This window comes from Phycodurus eques, chromosome 13 (assembly GCF_024500275.1).
Source record: "Phycodurus eques isolate BA_2022a chromosome 13, UOR_Pequ_1.1, whole genome shotgun sequence".
NCBI classification, from domain to species: Eukaryota; Metazoa; Chordata; class Actinopteri; order Syngnathiformes; family Syngnathidae; genus Phycodurus; species Phycodurus eques.
Genome location: NC_084537.1, coordinates 25,135,821 through 25,158,507, shown reverse-complemented (window position 1 = coordinate 25,158,507; position 22,687 = coordinate 25,135,821). Strand labels below are relative to the sequence as shown.

General features: G+C 46.8%; 2 protein-coding genes across 2 annotated transcripts in view; one reads left to right on the top strand and one right to left on the bottom strand.

Moving 5' to 3' along the window:
- Positions 1-3,338: 3,338 nt before the first annotated feature.
- Positions 3,339-7,763, top strand: c8a (complement component 8, alpha polypeptide). The gene is made up of 11 exons (XM_061694615.1): positions 3,339-3,448; positions 3,512-3,626; positions 3,956-4,106; positions 4,408-4,555; positions 4,882-5,071; positions 5,150-5,332; positions 5,989-6,229; positions 6,334-6,465; positions 6,845-7,002; positions 7,226-7,451; positions 7,597-7,763. The coding sequence occupies exons 1-11, from the start codon at positions 3,339-3,341 to the stop codon at positions 7,746-7,748; spliced, it is 1,806 nt and encodes a 601-aa protein (XP_061550599.1). The 3' UTR covers positions 7,749-7,763.
- A 472-nt stretch (positions 7,764-8,235) lies between these two features.
- Positions 8,236-22,687, bottom strand: part of LOC133411770 (complement component C8 beta chain-like) — a 54,417-nt gene continuing 39,965 nt past the window's right edge. The window contains exons 10-26 of the mRNA XM_061694449.1: positions 22,586-22,642; positions 21,566-21,677; positions 19,286-19,885; positions 19,058-19,161; positions 18,668-18,752; positions 14,959-15,022; positions 14,671-14,818; positions 13,007-13,154; positions 12,299-12,440; positions 12,099-12,231; positions 11,309-11,506; positions 10,997-11,237; positions 10,691-10,819; positions 10,454-10,617; positions 9,009-9,162; positions 8,613-8,684; positions 8,236-8,548 (exon numbers count right to left, since the gene is read on the bottom strand). Coding sequence (XP_061550433.1) covers positions 8,394-8,548; positions 8,613-8,684; positions 9,009-9,162; positions 10,454-10,617; positions 10,691-10,819; positions 10,997-11,237; positions 11,309-11,506; positions 12,099-12,231; positions 12,299-12,440; positions 13,007-13,154; positions 14,671-14,818; positions 14,959-15,022; positions 18,668-18,752; positions 19,058-19,161; positions 19,286-19,885; positions 21,566-21,677; positions 22,586-22,642 — 2,706 coding nt within the window. The 3' untranslated portion in view covers positions 8,236-8,393. The remainder of the gene's footprint in view (positions 8,549-8,612; positions 8,685-9,008; positions 9,163-10,453; positions 10,618-10,690; positions 10,820-10,996; positions 11,238-11,308; positions 11,507-12,098; positions 12,232-12,298; positions 12,441-13,006; positions 13,155-14,670; positions 14,819-14,958; positions 15,023-18,667; positions 18,753-19,057; positions 19,162-19,285; positions 19,886-21,565; positions 21,678-22,585; positions 22,643-22,687) is intronic.

Sequence of the window (22,687 nt, the reverse complement as noted above, 5' to 3'; positions counted from 1 at the left end):
ATCAGATGGAAACTTATTTACCGCAGGGAGGTTGCTGTCAGCATATGGATCTGAAAGAAACGTTTAACACTTAGTTCTTTAAGGGTTATTTTGGACAAACTACATGAATGAAGTAACCCTTACTCTTCAGGTTGCCTTTTTGCTTGCGAGAGTTCTGGCACAAGAAGAATTTGTTGACGTTTTCCACATCTTCATATACATTTTCACACTCATAGTCTTGTTCGCTGAGATCAAGAGGAAAACAGTCCGAATTAAAAAAACAACACACACACACACACACACACACACACACACACATATATATATATATAAATATGTATTCTTATTACTGTTCACCTTGTATGCGCGCAAATCCCATCATGAGTTGGCACGGCTTGGAGACTGAGCTCAGGCTCATGTCGGACAGACTCAGCAGCTGACAGTTCAGCCTCATCAGCGCGGGCGGTCGGAGGAGGCGGCGCGATCACGTCCTCGCTCGGGCTCCTTCGGTCCGGTGTGACGCGCACCGTCACATTTGATGGTTCAGCGAAGACGGCTGAATGAGGAGCTATTCCGTTCTGACTGCCGAGTCTCAGCTGCTGGACAACAGCGCTTTCGTTGGCTCCCGCGGAAGCGCACGTGTCAGATTGCGAAGCCTTGGATTCGGGAAGTCCGCAGTCCGTTGACGCGGGAGGTGGAGAGCGAAGAGCTCCCAAATCTAGAACCTCTAGGTCTAAAGCAGCAAGATCTACAGCTTCACTCTCTGTGGGTTCCATCTCTGGATTCTCAAAGTCTGGAAAGACCGGAGCATCCAGGACAGCAGTGGAGATCAGCTTGTCAGACTCCGGACCTTTGGCTGGCTCTTTGCCGAGATCTTTTAACACCTCTATGGAGAGAAATAGTAGCACTTCAGCAGATGTCCACTCTCACCGCAAATATGTCGAATTCAAATCGCAGTACACAAAACACAGTCATCTCCAGACACAATAACAGAGAGGGGGAACGAAACTGTTAACGCACCACGAAGTGAAGGTTGGTTGTAATGTCTGAGAGCGACTAATGGAGGTCTGGGAGGCTTTAATGGCTTTGCCCCGAGTGACCTCGAGTCAGGCAGAGGATTCTTTTGAGGAGCCGAATGGGATGGAAGTTCTGCAGCGACAGGAGGAGCTTCAGCTTTATCCGGGCGACACTGCTTCAGAAATGGCGGCTCTACGGGGACAACAATAGTCAGAACTACACAAACGTGATCTCTTGAGTGCACGAGACCGCGACGCAACGATGTTTGCAACATACTTCGAGCGGAGTTGGTGACTTTGGAGAAAGGTCGGGCAGAGATGCAAGACAGGTGCGGGAGAGCGACGGGTGGCGGAGGAAGGTCAGGCTCCGCCTTTTCCGTGTGGTCGGGGGGCGAAGGGAACGCCCTCTCGCGCGATGCCAAGTCAGGGGAACGCAGACTCTTTGGTTTGCTGGAAACGGATACGTGCCTGCAGGAGAACTTCTTCTTGGCCCTCTCCAAGGTGCTCATGACGTGATTGTCAGAGTCAACGCTGGCCTCTGCTGACAGAGGAGTGACTGAGACGTCTGGACTGGAGAGGCGCCAATCTGCGCTTAATTGGTCTCCCTGGAGCCAAACGCCGTCTTCTGACGCGTGCTTTGGCGCAGAGGGCAGCTCGCCAGGAGCGCTCGAAGGTCTGCTGGTCAATTCGGCATAGGTGGGTTCTTCTTCGCTTTCTATGCTGAACTTTGACACTTTGGAGGACTTAAAAGCGAGCAGCAAATGATTCTTTTTGGGTTTTATTTGCGGGATGACTTCTTTCACCGTCTCTTGTTCTTGTCGAGACTCTTCGGCGGTTTGCGGGTCCGTCTTGTGCTCTTTGGAACACAGGACAGGAAGCACCCGAGGCATGCGTCGCTCTATGAAGGACCGCTTTTTTGTGGCGTCCGCACTCGCGGGCCGAGCAGGTGGGGAGATCTGCGGCGGCTGTGGTGGAATCGAAATTGGCCGCTTCCCCCCAGAAGCTCGCAGTTCGTCTCTGAAGATAACTCTGGGAACCACAGTCGTCTTGTTTTCAGTGGCAATATTGATACTGCCGACCACTGAACTACAATGTCCTCCAGCAGGAAGAAGGTTTCTGGGTTTTTCCGCTACGGCCGGTCGAGTGGCTTTGGACTGAGCCAGAAGAGCTTCCTCCTGAAACTTGGCCCTCAGAGCTTTGAAGTTGATTTGACTCTCCTGAAGAAAAAAAAAAACCAAACAAACAAACAAACAAAAAAACGTTTTAATTAATTCATTGGTGATGCTAACATTAGACGAAATCTTCCCAAAACGTTTCACCTCAATACCTAAATTAGAAATTTGTATCTAGAATGTTTTTTTTTTTTATGCCTCGCGGTAATATGCCATCAACTTTTGAACAGGTTCTACTAAGCTCCATTTCAATTGCACTCTCATAGTGAAGAAAAATGCAGTTAAACATATCGGCGCAAACAAAAACAACAACAATTGTTTGCCTTCCGTGACAATTATCAAGTCACGCTAAGCCGATGGTGGCTCGCGGCTCACGTTTTCATGGGAGCCCAAAATCCGCTGAAAAGAACTGAATGACAAAACGACTTGAGAGCAGGACGAGGCTCGCCTGAGCTGGCGCAGGTGCGGAAAATGACGCCGCACAGCCCCCGCAAAGCAGCCATTTGCTCACCTCCTCCATTGTGGCTGCTCTCGTTCATCACCGTCGAGCCCGGACGCTCGTGAGTCGTGACTCTGCCGGTTTTCGGGTCGCGGGCCTCCGTTTGCGCCGAAGGATTTGAGCTCATGCGAACAATTGGAAAGCGGCGACTGCGCATGCGTAATATGCCCGCTCCTTCCTGATTGTTGAAATGAAAGAAAACAGCCGAAACAAAAAAAGAAATACAAAGTTTTACATCACACAAGGAAATATTTTACAGTTCATTGGGGGAAAAAAGTGAAATCAAAATGTAGGAAGGTCTTCACAGACAAACAAATAAAGCTGAGCAAACAAAAACCGGGAGAAGGTAAACGAGCAACGAGTCTTCCTCACTGGAACTATACAACTATATTGATAGTTTTTGAAACACTGTGATCATTTGCAAAACTGTCGCTATAATTCGAATATCAAACGGGATGAATGTTCAAACTTGAGCATAAGTTGGAACTCCGTGTTCCTGTTGGCTTTTGCTGTTAATAAATAACAAGAGATGATTCAACTTCTTTTGTTTTGTTTCGTAAGATCTTTTGTTGACACTTTATGAATGATTGACAGTGGTTGGTCAAGATTGCATTGCGCAGCTCTTTTGCGATGCTCACTTCTCATCTTCAACGTTAGTTTAACGCTGTCAGCATGGGAAGCGTCATTCATTTGCTCCTATGTCTGTGCACGCTGCATCTTTCGGCCACTTTCGGCACTGACGTGAATGCGTACAGCAGCCGATGGGAACCGGCACATAACAGGTGCATGCAATGAATTCTGCACAACGCTGGCATTGAGATGTTTAACCACATTTTTCCCTCCAGGACCGGCGGTGCTGCTGCGAGGAGGGTTAGAGCTGTTAGCGGCCCAATACCCATCAACTGCAAACTGGGGAGCTGGTCAACATGGACGCAGTGTAACGCTTGCACAGACCAAAAGGTAAGAGAATATTGACCGTATTCGGAATAGATGACTTAACGCCGCCATGCGCAAATGTCATATGACGTGATTGTGCGGCTGTTAATATGCTTTAGACTGATACAAATAATAACAATCATCATCAACATCGTCATCATTTGGATGAGAGTCCAAAGCTCCAATGGGAATAATGACTCCCGCTCAAGTCATCTAGAAAGATTGAGCATTTTCGAATTTCTGACTGACTGACAGAGTTTTAAAAGCCAACACGATGAAGATTTGACATTGCTCCATCAGAACAACCCGTTCCGACCTCTGGACTCGCTCCTGATTAACGTCGTCTCTCTCAGTTCCGTTTCCGCTACCTGGAGAAACCGTCCCAATTTGGCGGCACGCCGTGCTTGGAGACGTTGTGGGAGACGCTGGCTTGTCCGACAGCGAGCGGCCAGTGTTTGGTGCCGGATTACTGTGGCGACGCGAGCTTCACCTGCAAAGAATCAGGCGAGTTCTGTCAACGGCAACGCTTCCGGTTGAAGCCGGAGCAACGTCGGCCGCAGTAAATACACATCGGCAGCGGGAAAGTACGCTTTCTCGCTTTCAGGTCAAAACGGGGTCAATTGCTAAAGAAGGTGGTCCGACAATATTATAGCGAGTATGATTTGTGGTGGCCGTGGCAATGGCAGCGACGCTATTCTTCTCCGCTATTAAAAGCAATACAATTATGAGGCTGTTGTTTTATTTTCTGCTCTTTAGTGCCGGATAAATGTAACATACGTGAACGGCCTTTGCGTGTACGCCGCAGGCCGCTGCATCAGCCGGTCCCTTCGCTGCAATGGAGAGGCAGACTGTGATGACTTTTCAGACGAGGAGGCTTGCGACGACTTCAAGCGGCGCAACGACGAGTGCTCCGCCATCCTCAGCATCCCCGGTGCTGAGCGTGGCACTCAGGGGTAAACGTTCTTACGCCAGCGACACGCGTATAAAGTTAGCGAGGCGACAAACGTGCCGATCAAACCGTTTTGATGATAACGGAACTCTCCGCAACAGCAGCGAACCCAATCGATGCCAGTCTTTCTGCCTCTTCCGCGAGTTGTTTCCAAATGAAGACGTTTGTAAGCCATTTCCGAAAGCACAAGCGTGAGGCAAGCAGGCAATCGTACTGGCCGGGGAGGTTCAGAGACCGTCACTGGATTGGTTTGGCCGTAATGACCGAGAAAGGAATAACAATATACCATTTTCCAAAACAAACATCTACTTTGTCTGTCTATTGTTCCAGCTACAATGCCTTGACGGGAGAATTTGTGAATCACGTGCTTGACCCAAAGTACTTTGGAGGAAAATGTGAATATGTGTATAACGGTGAATGGAGAAAATTCACCTATGACTCCTTCTGTGAAAATCTGCACTACAATGAAGATGAGAAAACCTACAGGCAACCTTACAACTACCATGCCTACCGCTTTGTGGTACTGTGATTTAGTTTGGCGTGCAGTTTACCAGATGGACTGAGTTGACGCAGCTTCATGCCGGTTTATCTTTTGCAGGCAGAGGCGACATCGGAGGGCACTCAGGAATATTACAGCAACGCGGTCAGCCTGTTAAACGCCAGGAAAACGTTGAGATCCTTCAACGCCGGCGTCTCGGTCGGCATCCATTATGTGCAAGTGGGACTGAGTGGAAGTAAGGAGTCTGAGTTTCTCAGGAATATATCGCAGCATAAAAGCCAGGTAGAGTATCCGCAACATCAAGCGCATTCATAATTCATATGCAAACGGTGGAATCTCCCAAAAATGGCCCAAAAACAGGTACGACTTTGTAGTTGAGCTGAGATTTTCTGCGAAAATATCCTCAACATGATCAGCAGCTTGGATGTCAAGTGTCCCTCAACGCCGTGAATGGAGGTGCCATCATATCCTAATTTTACCCGGAAACAACTTCAGCATCGTTCGCGTGGCAAACTAAAGTTGTGATAGAGAGAATCGCATGTTTGTGATTGCCATTGCAAATATTTACTCCAACTACTTCTCCATGCACCGAACACACAAATCATGTGATTTTGTGTTATGATATTATCATGGGCACGGTGACTGAGTGGTTGGCACATCTGCTTCACAGTTCTGAGGTTGGGAGTTTGAATCCCGGGCCCTCGCCTCCCTGTGTTGTTTTTGCATGGTCTGGTCCTTGCGTGGTCTTTCTCCGCGTAGTCCGCTTTCCTCCCACGTTCCCAAAAGACGCTAAATTGTCTTCGTTTGTGATATTGTGATAGTGTATTGTTCCTTTGTGATAAGATGGGGCTTATCGATTGAATTCTGAAGGTGGACGTGGCATTGGCATCCTTAGGCCCCTAAAATGTCACGCACGCACGACTCGTTTTTGTTGTCAGGACCTTGGGTTCATCAGGATTTGGTCCAAGGTGGAAACAGCTCACTTCAAGATGAGAAGTAATAGGCTGATGCTCCATGAGGATTTCTACCTGTCACTGATGGAACTGCCAGAGCAATATGACTTTGGCATGTATTCCCGCTTCTTCAACTCCTTTGGTACCCACTATGTCACGGAGGGAGCGATGGGAGGAACGCTGGAATACGTGGTGGTGGTCAACAAAACATCCATGGCTGAATCAAGTAGGGCGGGGCCACCTTGTTTACACATGGACGGAAACTATTTTGTACGCTATATCTATGTCGATGTGAACCTTTGTATCTTACGGTATGGTATCCCTCTGCAGAACTTGAATGGAAAAAGGCTGGTTCGTGCATAGGCGCCGCTATTGGTCTGAGCAGTCCAGTCGGCAGTTACGGACAGGCAGATCTCACCGTGGGAGGAGAAATATGTAAAAAACCTGGGCCTTTACTACATGGTGAGAAACTGGACGTTGGGAAACCGAAAAACACACAATGACAACTTGAATGCAATGAGACTGTTGATCGATATAATATACATAGGATACAAGTGCGGGGGGCATTGAGCAATGCAGTTGTTCAAATGTTTTCATTGAAGACACTTTCTTATATGTGCTTACGGCGCCATTTAAAGGAGGAGTTAGCAATTTTAAAATCACTAGTAAGATTTGAAAGTCTCCTCACACCTTGTGTCTCTGATTGGTTATGACAAAAACTAAAACTCTCCCTTCAAGTACCACAGGATTGTAACATTTATTGAGCTTTTGTAGCTGTAATTAAAACAGCAATGATTTTAAAGCAACAACAACAAGGTTATTTCTGTACTTTTACCTAAAGTCACAAACAGTGGTTCAGCTGTGATTAAAGACGTTCTCACGCTGGTGAAGGGCGGTTACACAGACACCAGCAGCGCCTTGTTGGTCATCAGGGATCCTGACACCTATCGCAAGTGGGGGGCAAGCCTTAAGTACAACCCGACAGTCGTTGAACATGAGGTAAGACCCCTAGATTTTACAACTGGGGGAAAAAAACACAACGTCATAGCAATTGCAAAAACAATGAACATTATAGAGGGTGACAGGTCAGTAGATGTTTCAAGAAATGATTTCTGCATCTATGTTTACTTGGTCCACAATATTGATGTTGTTCAAAAAAGAAGACGACGAATGCTCGACTTGATATTATGAAGCGTCGGGGAAACCTCTGTCTCCGAGCCAGATCATGCCAATCCATGAGCTCGTGAGATTCAGCACAGCTTCTGATCAAGTTGGAGCCAGACTGGCCAACCTGCAGAGGGGATCGGAGGAGTATGAGCAGCAGTTCAGCTCTTGCCGCTGCGACCGCTGCAGGCACAATGGGATCCCCGTGCTCGCCGGGACGTCCTGCAGCTGCATCTGTAAGCCGGGCTACCAAGGAGAAGCATGCGAGGACACCCGTCGAGCTGGTGAGGCGATAAGAAGCAGTGGTTCGCATCTAATCGTTACATTACAATCTTGTTCTTCTTGTAAAACTGCAATCGTTACTTAAATGTGATCTATCGTCATGTTGACATTTTAATTGGACGACCGTCTGTTGCATTCTGCCAACAGGAACAGGAACGGATGGGTCGTGGTCCTGCTGGGGAGTTTGGTCTGCGTGCACATCGGGGAGGAAACAGCGGACCAGGGCCTGCGATAATCCGCCACCCGATGGAGGCGGAGCTACGTGCCTAGGCTCCTCCTCTCGGTCGCAACGCTGTTGAAGTAACAAGCTTCGTAGGGTCATTTTGTGTAATACTTCATAAGTTTCAAATCAAATGAATAATTCCACAGATCACACAATATATATTTGATCGTGAATGATTTTGTGTTGCCTGAATCAAACAATTTGAAGAACTGGAATGTAAATGTTGACAAATGGCAAAGCGACGGACACAGAAACCAACTGGACGCCGAACGCTGTTTGGGGCGGCAGAAGCGGTTCCAGACCCGCTGCAGTCGTTAAACGGAAACTATTTGTTGGGGAGATGCCGGTCTTGTTTCCCGAGTCCTGTCGAGGTGCCACCTTCTCCCTGAAGTGGTGCCAGAAAGGTCGGAACAATTTGTAGAGTTGGGGGCAATAAAAATGTGCTTTTGCCTTATGTACTTATTGTAAGTACCTTTCAGCGTGCACAGTTTTTGTTTCATTGACTTAAGGAATTCCCCCCCCCCCCCAATGTATCTGTGCTTGTATTCTGCTATGTGAACAACTACCCTACCAATGGAACGTTTACACATCAAATGATGACATTGTTACAATCATTATTATATTATTTAAAATGTTATCGGTCGAGGCACACGGGGACAAAAAAGTGATGAAGCAACATTCTTAGCAGGGAATTGAAAAGATGTGTGCAAGTCGGGCTATGTTAAAAGCATTCGGTGGACTCCTGCTGCAAGCCTCTGCACGGCAGGCCTTCATCGCCGGGTGCCGGGTTGTTGCACTGGCGACTCCTCGTCTTTGTTCTTCCGCTGCAGGAGGACCACGAACCCCAGCAACTCCAGCTGCCATCGACGGCTATGTCTGTCAGATGACATTCTTATGTGTCAGCATGTCCGGGAGAAACAACGCTAATGTATGAGCTAACCTTTTTGTCTGTGCGTGACCTCACAGCCGCGGCCGCTGTAGCCAACGGGACACACGCAGTCACATCTGGTGCCTGTTGAGAATGACATGATGTATGTTCAGCATGCGCTCCAAAATCACTTTTAAGTGAGGCCTACAGTATGTGGACGCTTTATAGGATATGACCGAGTTGTTTGATTTGATTTTGCAAACTAATAATAATAATAATAATAATATAAATAATACAATACTGCTGACCTTTGCTTGACACTATCCGAGAGGTATTTGTTCTAATAAATACAAGTATGTTTATTATTGACGTTGCAGTGGTGTAGAGGTGCACTACAGCCCAGTGAGGTGTTTCTTATTTTTGGATGAGCGTCAATTGTCAGATGCGGCTCAACGTTTGACGGGGTACCTCTGAGTACAGCCACTCCATTATTGCGGCAAGGAGCACATCGACACGGGCTGGCCTCTTCCAAGTACTCCAACAGGGCCCGTTTCAGATTTCTCTTCAAGATGGTGTCATGGGTGAAGTCTCTGGAGGTGATCAGCTCGTACAGAGGTCGAGTCTAACGAGGAAACGCAGACTCTTGGAATTACAGACAAGTGGAACGCCCCCAACTGAACCTTGACTGTGTTTTCATTTGGAACGCTTTCCGTTTGGCTACTTTTGCTGTTTACTCCCAAACTTGGCTCCGATCGAGGCAGCTGCTTTGCCTTGAGGCGACTATGCCAATTTCGTCGACAAGATGAACCACTTTTTCTCGAAATGCTTCCACTCGAGTTAGGCAAGACTAATCACAGATACCGCCATGAACAAAGTTGGAAATCAAAATGCAAGACGATATATAATGAAAAATCAACTCATCTCCAGAGGAGGGTTTTTTTCTCGCTGTCAATGGGATGTTTTCAACGTGAATTAAAAAGACAACTACTGTATGCATTGCTGGAGAGCAGGATAGCCGCAATCCAGAGGTACTTAGCAGGGTTAATGGAATGTCATTCAAAGGACACTCGAGAAAAAATGAAGCAGTGTCTTCAACCTGTTCTTCGCAATTTGTTGACAGGACCTCTCGGATTGGTGCTCCTCTGCCAGAGTTTTTTATTTCCCTTGACCACTTTGGGTTCGGGTCTTATGAGCCCCAATTTGGATTCCGTCCTCCTTTTGTTGAATACAGCACAATACACACTACATACAGTATGTAGCTCTGAAAGTGCAGCTCACGAAAAGGGTGAAACGTAAAACCACTTTGAGAGAAAAACTAATCTCCACTGCGGATTCATTTCAGTTTCACTGTTGAAAGCGATGATGAGGAAGTGAAAACAGAAATTCTACTGTCTGCAAGCGCTGCTGGAAACATACCACGTAGTTTATAGAAGAGATTCTCAACTGGTGGGTCGGGAGCCAAAATTGGGCCACAGACCCATAAAGAGTGGGTCGCGGACAGGTAGTAAAAAATTAGAGGGGCTCCTTTGTTTACGACAGCACCGATGTACGCTATGATGTTTTGAGGGTTGGAATGGCTATTTTTAGGTGAGAAGGATAAACAGTATACAGTTAATGATGAGGAAAATGGTTTCGTTTCATGTCTGATGTCTCATTTTATGACGCGACTTCCGATTTGGGCGCAAAGGTTTTTATCTATTCACTCTCGTCATAAGTTTGACATGCGCAGTCGGTCATCGCGCAGGACAAAAGCTATTTCCTCGGTAGGACATCGAATTTCTTTCTCTGTAAGTCAGCCAAGTATTGGTTGCAAGCTTGGTGGATACTGTTGTTGTTTTAGGTCATACAGTTTCAATATATCAAAAACCCACCGCTAATATATAATATGAGCATAATGGAGCATAGTATTATACCGTTCTGCGAAGGAAGTCTGGGTTGAAGCGCACTCCCTCGCCCCATAGTTTCATCAGCTGTGGAGAGGGAAGTTTCTGGGACACCAAGGCAGTAATGGATTCGCTGCTGCCCCCCCTTACCACCGCCACAGTGTCCTCCACCATGCTACCATGTGAGGTCTCCTCTGGAACGATATAGTTCAGTTGAATGTGTCTTTGTAAAAACAGAGTGTATAGCGAGTTGACATGAATTCTTACCTCCCATCTCATTGAGGAGGCCATCACAGGATCCCCCTTGAAAGCCCACCGACACGTAAACGCCATATATGTTGGCGCCGACCTTAAGTCCTGACTGCGTACACGATTTGTAGTCTGTCAAAGAATAATCTAGAGCAACAAAGAGCCTGTCAGGGAGTTGAACCTTTCTTGTTATGCCAATATTTGAAGCAACATGTGGAGCATTCCAGTGTGACGATATAAAGACTGGTACCATGGTCAAACCCCATGTCAATAGCTATGAAGCTTGACATGAGTTGATTTGTGGTGCTCACTAGCCTGCATTACCAGTCTTCTGCAGCTTTTCTTTGTCCAGGATGATGGTGTGCTCATACTCCCCTCCGAGGGCGGCCTCTGTGATGTAGTGCGTCCCGTAGTCTCTGTAGATCTGCCTGTATTCGCCGTAAACGTAGGACTGAGGCAAGGAGCGAAGGCGCTGCAGGAACTCCGGGCTCAGCATCAGGTTGTCTGACTTGAGCATGTACTGGGCCAACTCCAGCTCGGCTTTGGCCCTGATGAAGCTGTAAGCCTGATGGTCGGGATTGGCATTATTTACTTGCGGGACTGCCGAAGCGTTTTTTGCAAGTAAAGACGTCTCACTTTGCCGGAGGCCCGACGAATCTTCTGGACCGACTTGGAGTATTTGGCTTTGTTGTGGTTGTAGCCAAATTCAAAAATACCTGGAATGGCAAATCCGATGGAGACAGTGGTTTGAGTCATCCGCTCCTTCGTGGTGTGATCCGTGTAGTCGGAGTACGAGTCAAAAGCCTCGAGACTGAAATCGTACGAGCCTTTTGTCTGCGAAGAAATGTTCCTGTTATGGTGCCGTATTAGCTAGACATGAATAATTCCTCATTAATACTTACAGTAGCTATTAATAAAGCCTACAAGGAAGAATGACAATTGATCCTTGAAGTTAGGGTGCTTTTTCTTGAATGGTTTAGGAATACATATCTGTTTTTTCATTATTATCAAACCTCTGATCAGGCAGGTACCATTAGCCACTACCCTTTGCAATAGTCCAAACATGGACAAGACAGTAACGAATTAAGCACAAATGAGAAGTAATTTGTTGCAAAATCCTGGCCATACTGAAGGTCAGTCTATGCAAGAACAACTGAACTATAATTTAGACCTTCTTTAGGAAGCGTGAGCAACTAGATATTATGCAAATTCATTTCCATTTCTAACCTGCTCTCGCATGACGTAAGTCACGTGAACACAGCATATGACTTACTTGAAGGTTAACGGCCAGATCCTTTGCACTGTGTATTTATTCTGTTCAACAAATGCTTTTTTTTTTTTTTTTGATAAAGCATGCAATGTAAAACCCGCTCATTTGGATATCACTATTGTAAGTTGACTGTGCGTGATCGCGAGCTCGGCGCACCTGCAAAGTGTACTGCTGCAAGTTGTAAGGCTTCCGGAATCGGACATCCTGGATGTAGTGAGGCAAACAACTGCCAGCATAGTATCTGTTATCGAGAACAACTCCCTCCAGGTTGCTATTCAAGATGTTAATGCTAGAGAAAAACATATTCAGTGAGATTTACATGTCTGAGAAATGCAATACTTGGAAGGAGTACTGACCCCTTGGCAAGGTTCTCAATGCCCCAGTACTCCTCAGCCTCATGTCTGCAGGGCTTCTGACTCATCCTACATTGCGCTTCGTCTGACATGTCACCGCAGTCATCCTCCCCGTTGCACTGCAGCGTTCGTGGGATACAGCGACCTGCAGGGACAGCACGGATTCGAGGACTTTCAACGTTGTACTGTCACACATTTACACGTGATATGGCTTGAAATTTCCAAGTTAGCCCAATAGGGCTCAAGACTGAATAGTCAAGACGTGAATAGTGTGAGCAAATAAGATAAAATAAAACAAATACTTATTTTCAGTTACGAATGTGTGCGAAGGTGCAAATGCAGCAAGGATTTGGATGCAGTGGATGTACAAATGCCAGAGGCTTGAATTGCATATAACATTTATGCATTAGAAGCGTAATATTACTATATTATAGATTATTATATTTTCATGGTCCTTGGACTTGAAAATGATAAGGTGTTCATCGTATAGGAATGAATAGGCATGGGTGTTCCTGTTTAATCGTCCAGCAGGAAGCTTCCGGAAGAAAAACATTTCCCCAGCCTGGTGGTCCTGCATCGGACGCTCGGTAGCCTCCTGCCTGATCGGAGCGGATGCGAGAGCGGGTGTGTGGGATGGGCTGAGTTTTCACAGAGAAATCACATGGTTCTAGTGCGAACCTGCGACTTGCAGACGGGTTTAGTGTGACCTGCCTGTTTGGCTGCACAGGAAACCTTCACACAGTGGAATGTTGATGCAGGTGTAACGTGCTGCAACCTCACAGCCTTCCTCCTCCCTGCCATGAAAATCACACGGCTCCCCTCCAAACTGTGATGGCTGGCTCAATTTGGCGTAGCGATACTACGTGCAGCGGACAGAGAGTGAGAGAAAGGCAGTTAGACCGCGACAGGAAAATCTTTTGCAGAGGAGCTCTTAAAGGGGGCTCCGGGGCGCCATCACAGCTGAAATCACATTAGTGGGCTGTTTTCAGATGGTCGTGCCAAAGCTTTTAATCTGGCCTCCTCTGGAGGGAACAAATGAAGTATACCAAAAGGTACCATCAACAAGCGTGGAGTGCTAAAAAACAATATTACTGAATCTGAAGGACATTTATCAACATTTCTTGTCCATGTGCAATGTAATCTCTTTTTAGCCCACATTCATTTTTCATCATATCGTTAATTGAAGAAGCCTCACAATTATTTCAACATAATTAGGAGCATCTTACACGTTATTGCCGAGGCGACCTGGGCCGGTGGTGATCTGTGGCGTTGTTGGATCGTACGGTCAGACAATTTTGATGCGTGTGCCGTATGTATTTCAGGCATGCCAGTTTATCACGGAAAAGTTGCGCTAGTGCAAAATGTGAACATTAGTTGGCTTGTTTAGCTGACATTTTTTTGGATTGCATTTAACTTCGCACACATTCGAGGCACGAATGTTGGCCTGATATGTAAATTGTGTAAATTCATGTGAAGGGTGCTCATTGCAATTTTGTATTTCCACACACAATCGTGTGTGTTCTGTAGCTGGGCGGTGGCCGAAATATACTTGTATGTATACTATGTATTCCACACACGATCCCCGGTAACAGAAGCTGGCTCTAGGGACGTGGAATGTCACCTCTCTGGCAGGGAAGGAGCCCGAGCTGGTGTGCGAGGTCGAGAAGTTCCGGCTAGGTAGAGTGCGACTCGCCTCCACACACAGCTTGGGTTCTGGTACCAGTCCTTTCAAGAGGGGTTGGACACCCGAGCAGGTGTGGGTATACTTATCGCCCCCCGGCTCGGCGCCTTTACGTTGGGGTTCGCCCCGGCGGGCGAGGGGGCAGCCTCCCTCCGCCTTCGGGTTAAAGCTACGGCCCTCGCGACCCGACCTCGGTTAAGCGGTAGAAAATGGACGGCCCAACTTCATCGGAATTGGGGTTGTACTTTACATTGACGAGTTCCCAGGGAGTCACTGATGGTGTAGCGGTACACTCGCCTGACTTTGGTGCAGGCAGCGTGGGTTCAGTTCCCACTCAGTGACGGTGTGAATGTGAGTGCGAATGGTTGTCCGTGTCTATATGTGCCCTGCGACTGACTGGCGACCAGTTCAGGGTGTAGTCCGCCTTTCGCCCCAAGTCAGCTGGGATAGGCTCCAGCGACCCTAACCAGGGGAAGCGGTGTTGAAAATGGATGAAGTTCCCAGGGTTGCAACGTCAGGTTGTAGGCGTGTGTAATGTTTTCAGCCTCTCGTGTGAAGTATGCCGCAGTGCAGTTCGAGACCACGAGCGGGATTGACAGCAGTTTCAATCGAAATTGCGATCAAACATCTTCATTGAAGCCGATTTGAGTGACTCTAACCCCTCAGCTTTTTTTAGTGTTATGACTGGACTTACTCTTTTCCCCTGACAAACGTCACAGCTTGACCATGGACTCCACTCGGACAGAACGCAGTCCACTGGCTGAACCTGGGCCTGGTCACCCACTGAGCGAGCTTCACGGACTCTCCCATCCTCATTGCTGGCTGATGTCACAGCGACTGTACTGCGGTGACATAGAACATACGCCTACAATGTGTGAAAAGTCTTTCTGGGTGTTCAAAACCTTTGCATGTCATTATGCCTGAAAACAAAGTCTTAGGTAATCAGACTAAAGAAAGAAACATCAGCGAGAGCAACTCTTACCTTGAAAGCCACAAGTTGAGTGCCGCAGAGGTGAGGAGACAGCAGTGCAAAGCGAGTCCACGCACTGAAGGCATAATTGGGATTTTGTGACTGCCAGGGAACGACGAGATCAGAGCTAAACTCTCTAAGTAAACACTCCGGTCACCATCAGACGCAGAGGTGGAGCACAACGCACAAATAACTCACCCCACTTCCGTACCTGCGAGGGCAGTGACCCTGCGCGGGGCACTCTGCGCGCTCGTGTTAGAGAACAGGACATTTCCATGTTTCATTCATGAAGAATGTGCGGCCCGTCTGCAAATGCAAACATTTGACCGACCTCACGTATTCAACTGGGCCAACGGCCCGTTGTTTACTTTCTATTCATACTATTTCAGGAATCCAAAAGAAACGGACATCGTGTGCTGTGGATGAAAAAGAGAAATAAATGGAGGGGAAAAAAACCATCACTTCGTAAGAAAGTGCATCCCAGTGACTTGTGTAGTCAAATGATTATTGATTGCACCATTGGCCTTCAAACTTTGTTTAGCCTCGCTCGTTTTACAGAATGACACAATCGCATGAGTCTTTGCTCACTCAGAGAAACAGCAGCAATGTAGCCACTCGCTCGTCCCATACAGCCGCGTCCCACGTCTATTAATCATTAGTATGCGCCCTTGGCATTTTTATTTCAAAGCATTTGCAACTCTAAAGCAACACTACGGAAAACGTTGACAGGTAACTCAACAAAGATCAAACGGGAACATCTATATCGAAATAATGCAATGAATGCATTATTTTTCCAAAATAAATACCAAAACAGTGCAAAGGATTGTCGCCTTTATACTTACTACCCTGCGTACTGTGACACTGTTTTAACATAATCTTGGTGCATTCATTAGTTCCAAAGCAAATAGAAAATAGTAAATAGTAAATATAATACAAAATACAAATATACTTGTCTTATATTAGAACCAGGGTGTCCAAACATTTTTCTCCAAGGAGCATATAGAGAAACATTTATGGATACAAGGATCACTTTGACATTCTTCTAGTTGTTGTTTATGTATTCAAAATGCTGAAATCACTCCATAAAGCAAATATATATTATTATATTTTGAAAAGAGCGGCACGGTGGCCGACCGGTTAAAGCGTCAGCCTCACAGTTCTGAGGTGCGGGGTTCAATCCCCGTCCCCGCCTGTGTGGAGTTTGCATGTTTCTCCCTGTGCCTGCGTGGGTTTTCTCCGGGCACTCCGCTTTCCTCCCACATCCCAAAAACATTGGAGACTCTAAATTGCCCGTAGGCGCGACTGTGAGTGCGAATGGTTGTTAGTTTCTATGTGCCCTGCGATTGGCTGGCAACCAGTTGAGGGTGTACCCCGCCTCCTGCCCGATGACAGCTGGGCTGGGCTCCAGCACGCCCGCGACCCTAGTGAGGAGAAGCGGCTCAGAAAATGGATGGATGGATATTTTGAAAAGCTGCTAGGTCACAGCAATCCGTTAAAGGTGCAGAGGCAAACACATTTTGGATTCTTCAGGGTTTTGCGGTGGCCCGCTACCCTGTATTCACCGGAATCGGGCCGCCCCGACGCTGAGCAACAGTCGAATCACATCTACACGTTCAGGACCAAAACAAAAGCCTACTAGAACATGAAAATATTGAAAGTGGTTACTGAGGATCATCAACGTGATATGTTGACAAACTGGACCTTGGCACTGAGCAGAACGTGGAGGAAACCATTTTTGCTTCTGACACAAAATTATTTTTTTTCAGCGGGGGCGTTTGTAAGACATACGTGTTCCTGTTTTAGTTGTCACTAATTTATTTGCATGGTTGTGTATGTAGAAAAGCTAAAAAACAACAACATGATGTATTAGTAGTGGTAGATTTTTAGGGGTGTCGCACCCATGGGGGATATGGGTGTCGCATGCCCCTCCTATGTTTGACTCTCACTTTTCTTTTCTTTTCTTTTTTTTTTACAATAAAGTGACAAATGTTAGTTTTATTGTATACCGTGGGCCACTAAAAAATGGACGGTGGGCCACAAACGGCCCCCTAACCCACGGTTGGACACCACCGGGTTAGATTGTGATCCTGCCCGACAGATCACGCTGTAAAAAGTTGCACAGGGCATCAAAAGTAAAAAAACCCCAAAAAGAAACAAAACAAAGTAAATTGGCAATCACATGATATTTTATTTGTGACTTAACAGTGGCACGGGTACAGTGTATGGGAGAATAGACGTACAAAAGTCCCTTTTTTCTCTTTTTCATATTTCTTAAATCCATAAATAAAATGTACAAAATAGTTTGGACTATTTCATGTTTTCTTACACAAGCAGGGGGTACAGTTTTAAATCGTAACTCCAGACGTTTATAGCGAACTTTCTATTGATTGATACAAATCAAATCATTTCAGCGGTTGGAGTCAGTGGGGCGGACATCGAGTGTTCCCGAAAAGCAGAAGGTGAAAACAACGAAGAGATGTCATCTATTTAGCAGAAAAATGCCCGTGAACTTTTCAAGAAGAGACCTGCAGACATTCTCTTCCTTTTTTCTTTTCCTCAAAACGAGGGAGACCGACGGGTACAGCAGGCCTTATTTTGATGCAGCGTCTAACAAAGATTCACAGTTCATATCTCACCAATCAAACATAAACAAAGACATTTCCCGAAAAGAAAGATGGCAGCAAAAGAGCAAAAACAAACACCCAGATGTCAAAGGCTGATGTGCATCCCGGAGCGCTTTTGTATGGCACGGAGACTAATGCCGGGAAGATCTATTGTCGACTAAATAAAGAGTTTGGCAAATTGTATTTGTACAGTGATGCTAAATGCATTTTGTGTTGATTTGTCGTCAGCAGCCAGAACAGAAAGTCTACTGAAATCACACAAACGGTGTTAATGGGTTTCAGAGCAAAAAGAAAGCTGCAAACAGCTGAGCGCGCTAAATCCACTCCAAGTCGGCTCATGCAAATGGACCGACGGACTGACACGGAGACACCATGAAAACATCATCCGTCGGCTCACAGTTCTTCTCGCAGTCTTTGCTGGTGGCAGCCCACAGAGTGAGGGTCAAACATTGACAAATTGATTCGTGAGCAACGACATCGCAGCCGTTTGACTTGTCCTCGTAGACACGAGTGCGGTGGCCTCCCGCTGCAACTCTCGGGTCCAAGGTGAAAGGTCACTTCCTGGCTGAAAGGTTACTCGATTGGACGACAGCGCCACAGGCTGAGTTCGTTATGCGGCCAACGAGTTTGAGCCTCAAACGATAACAAAAGCAAAACAAAAAAACAGAGTCAAGTCTTTGTGAGCCGTTTGTTGGAAATGTTCACAGCCACTCATCTGTCGCTTTTCCTTGAGGTTTTTTTCAAGCTTCAGTTTTGACCTTCACAGCCTCGACCTCCTAAAGAAGAAGAGCAGTCATGACGCTCGGTGTCATTACAACTATGACCGTTAGATGGCGACATTCAGCCTTTCTTCATTGGGGAAGCGAAGAGGAGAACATGCAGGGAAGCCTTATGGACTAATTGAAGTTTCCAGATGTGAGCAAAGGACTCACTCGTCCGCCCAAAACTAAAAACGGAGAATGTAGAATGTAAGGTTAATAAAATAACCGAGAGACTAATTACATGGAGATGAAAAGAGCAGGATAGATAGGACACGAAGGGAAGTGTTCGGTCGATAAATCAAGAATGCTGACATACCCGCTCCGGTGTTGTCTAGCTGTCGTCCTGCGGCCTCGCCCGATCCTCAGATGGAACGCAGGCTCCATCGGGCAAAGGAGACGTTGGCCTTGCGGCAGCAGAGCCCTGGCCGAGAGAAGCTTGCGTGTTTACCAACTTCGAGCTCAAAATAAGTTTTTTATCTTGTCACATACAAGCTGCGAAACTTATTTTGGATTCGTGCCCCTGAACTGGCTTGACATTTTTGCTGTAAATAAGGCGAGCGCAACGCTACCTAGCCGTCTTAATCACATGACCTTCTCTTCGGTGTGATTAAACATGATGCAGTTTAGAACCGATCATCCATACGACGATGATCGATAAGTACTGCACGCGACACTAGTCAGTTGTTTTATTGACGGATTTGCAGCCCACGGGCTTCCGAGCTTTACCGATCGCTCCTCCTCGGCACGGCTGGAGTCGACGTTTGGGTGATCAGCGGCTTGGGCGGGGGTGCGGTCTGAAGAAGAGCTCTGCTGAGGAGCTGGCGTGGACGCTGAATTGAAGACAATGACAAACACGGCAACAAACAAACACACTCAGCATATATTTTACGTTTCGTGATGAAAAAAAAGTGCAAGCAGACGGTGATTTCGTTTGCAGGCGTAAGTAACACTCACGTGATTCAGTCGATGGCGATGCGGAGGGACCCGGGCTCAAGGTCATCCGAGACAGATCAAGGTCACCGCCTTCGTCTTCCGGAGCAGCAGGGGGCGCCGACGGATGACCGCACACCAGCGTGTCGGTTGCGCCCACGAGGCCCGGGGCGGCGCGCCCGCTCGCCGACACCACCGACGTAGACGGGCACTCCCCCGTGTCCGAGTCCACGCCCGGGCCGTCTTTTCCTAGGCTGTGCCGCCTCTGAAGCGGGGCGGGGTCGGCGGCGTGCTGCGGGCTGGCGATGGCCGAAGAGGGGGCGGAGAGGTCGCAGGCTTGGGGGCGCACGGCGGTAATGGGCACCAGGCTTTGGAGCACGGCGGCCGGGACGGCGTGGCCCCCGACGCCCACGGTTTGGGCCGGCACGTAAGCCGCCATGGCCGCCCACTGCTGCTGGCTGGCTCGGAAAATGTTGGCCTGGCTCCAGATGACGGGCTGACCTCCGGGCAGAACTTGGGCCACCTGCAGGGGCCCCTGCACGGGGAAGGCCAGAGTCTGCGTCTGGCCGGCAAACGGCTGCTGGGCCCACTGGGACGCCTGCACGGCGCCCATGGTCATGTAACCTGGCGAGGCGATGAGAAGAGGCAGCAGAAGGAAGAAGGAAGCGATGCACATTACAGCTGAAGAAGCGGGCCGTGCTTGACTAAATGACCTCTGGAAATCAATTTGTGTTGCAAGGAAAGAAATTCAGCATGTTCGTTTCTGCATAGCTTTCCTCGTGTGATTTATTTCCAGGAGAGCATTCGCCAAACTCATTGAACAAAATGTTCATCAGTTGTGGAAACACTTAGCAAATATCAGTGAATTCCTAAACCATGCCCCCATGGACAAGAATGAATAATGTTGCTTCCTTCAGTCGTCGGTCAGCGTGAGAGTCTTGCTAAACATAAATCGGGTCCTACATTATCAGTGTTATCAGAATCAGAATCAGAATCAGAATCATCTTTATTTGCCAAGTATGTCCAAAACACACAAGCAATTTGTCTCCGGTCGTTGGAGCCGCTCTAGTACAACAGACGGTCAATTTACAGAACACTTTGGGGACATCAAGACATTGACAAAAAACAATTGTGCAAAAAGATGCAGAGTCCTCTAGCACTTAGAGCAGTTCGAACGACTAATATTGCAATAGTCCGGCGCAATGACCGTTGTGCAAAGGGCGCCGAGACTTCAAGGAGTGTATGCGGTTTAAAGTGACGAGTAGCGCGATCATCTGGGACAATGTCGGTTGTGCAAATGTTACAGATACTCCTCAATCGGTGTGCAAATGGAGCAGATGCTACTCTGGCACGAGTGGCCAGTATTGGTCAACCACAGATATGCAAATAGTGCACCGTGGCGAGACAACTACAGTGAGTGCACGAGTCATACGTAATTGGCCCCACAGAAATGTGACAACGAACTCAAGTCCAAAAATTGCCAGCTTGTTGTCATGGAATTATAGGTTAGGTGTTTAAGAAGTTGATCGCAAGAGGGAAGAAGCTGTCGGAATGTCCACTAGTTCTAGTTTGCGTTGATCGGTAGCGCCGTCCTTCGGGAACCGCTGCATCAAACAGCATCTCCACAGATTCCATTATACCGTAAATACTGTATGTCATACAAACAATTTAAAAAAAAAGGTTGAGGTTTTCAAGGTTCAGCACCAGCAAACGCTGTCTTACATCCCAATGATTCTCAGCTGGTGGGTCTCGGTCACCGACAGCTGGTCAAAATTACAGGGGGTCCGCAGTTTATAACGGCAGCGACATACGACATTCCGAAGTTACAGACGGCGCAACAATACGTTTTTAGGCATTCAAGAAGGTACGCGCACTCGCTCACTTAGCACTCTATTGACTGTTTTTCATTGGATTGTTTGAAATTTACACCCTATCAACCTCATACAAATATTTACTGCAATTATGATTTTAATACTGCGCCAGCATAGGTTAGTGATAGACTATGAATTTAGAATTTCCTAAAAAGAAGATCAAGTATTGATGTTAAACATCCCTAAAAAGAAGACTTCAGTGCCAAGATATTTCATTTTCGTACATGCAGTTGTCATATGTTCATCATCATCTTTTCAATAAGGTGCTCCGAAAGGCACTTAGAACATGTAAGCATGTGAAATATGTAAAATACGATCAATGTTTTCAAAGGCTATTTTTGAAAAAGACATTGTTCTTCTTATCAGGCATTCAAGCGGGTTCAAGTTTTATGCAGGCTATTTTTCATATTTCAGTGGCGGTTTGCTCACTCACCTGACGGCACAGAGGTGGGGCTGAAGGGGGCGTACATCTCGGCAGGATTGTGCGGCTGCTGCTGGCGGCTGCTCCTGCTCGGGTCCAGCGAGTTGGCGGGCGACGGGGGCATCTGGGAGAGAACGCGGCAAGGAACACAACTTTATCCAAGTCGTCTTGTCTTTATTCGGCAGTACGCTTGCAGATAAAACTATTTGCACGGCGCCATTCCCTCAAAGGTACGGGCTTCATAGCCTCGACGTCTGACATTCGCTTTTGGGAAATGCAACTGTATCTTTCTGGCCCGAAAAGAAAAAATACTAGTTAATTGACTGTTACTGATTTATGTATTTAGCTGAAAACCATTAGCTTATGCTGTAGCAGTTTGCTAATCTCCCTGCAGGTCCACAAATAATCAAAAACACAAATAATAGATTCGTACAACACATAATACATCAATACAGGAGTTCACCAAAATACAAGTAAACCACATTAACCCAAAAGGCACCGATTATTCATCTGATAAGATGAAAACATTACATTATTTTGATTACTAAGGAGCACCTCATGAAAAGAGTATCAAATGGATAATAATACAACCAAATCGAAATAGTTCCAAACAATTCAAGTACAATAAAACCAAATAAAGCACCTGACATGAACTACATAGCGAGTGTAGCTTTAGTTTCTTTTTAAAGCAGATCTTACTTTTTTTCATGGCGGAAAAAAAATAAATAAATAAAAAAAAGGTTGTTCTTGCAAAGGCTTGCATAATATCCCCATCGACTGCCTTCGTGGTATTGTGGTTAGGGACAGTTTTCCAAAAAGTAAAATGATTTCTCAGGAACTCAGGTCTGTGTGCTTGCAGTGTATTGCTGAAAAATATCGGCGAGGCTTGAACCTAGAGCAGAGAATGGGCCTGCTCGTAAGGACAGAAAGGACTTTGAATGTCATCCTTCTTAATCAGATCATTTGCTTGGAATCAAATGTGAACGCCGACGCGTATGAGCACACCTACAAGATGTTTGCTTGTGCGTGGGCAGCACTCACCGAGGGAGGAGTGGACATGTCGCCGAAAAGATCGAAGTGGTTGATATTCTATGAAAGTAACCAAGAGAGAGACAGCAAAAGTACAGTGACACA

Excerpts from the sequence above, each read along its gene's own strand:
- c8a (XM_061694615.1), top strand. The coding sequence starts at position 3,339 with ATGGGAAGCGTCATTCATTTGCTCCTATGTCTGTGCACGCTGCATCTT. Across the intron at positions 6,230-6,333 it reads AACATCCATGGCTGAATCAA|AACTTGAATGGAAAAAGGCT; the intron begins GTAGGGCGGGGC and ends ATCCCTCTGCAG. Across the intron at positions 7,003-7,225 it reads CGACAGTCGTTGAACATGAG|ATCATGCCAATCCATGAGCT; the intron begins GTAAGACCCCTA and ends TCTCCGAGCCAG.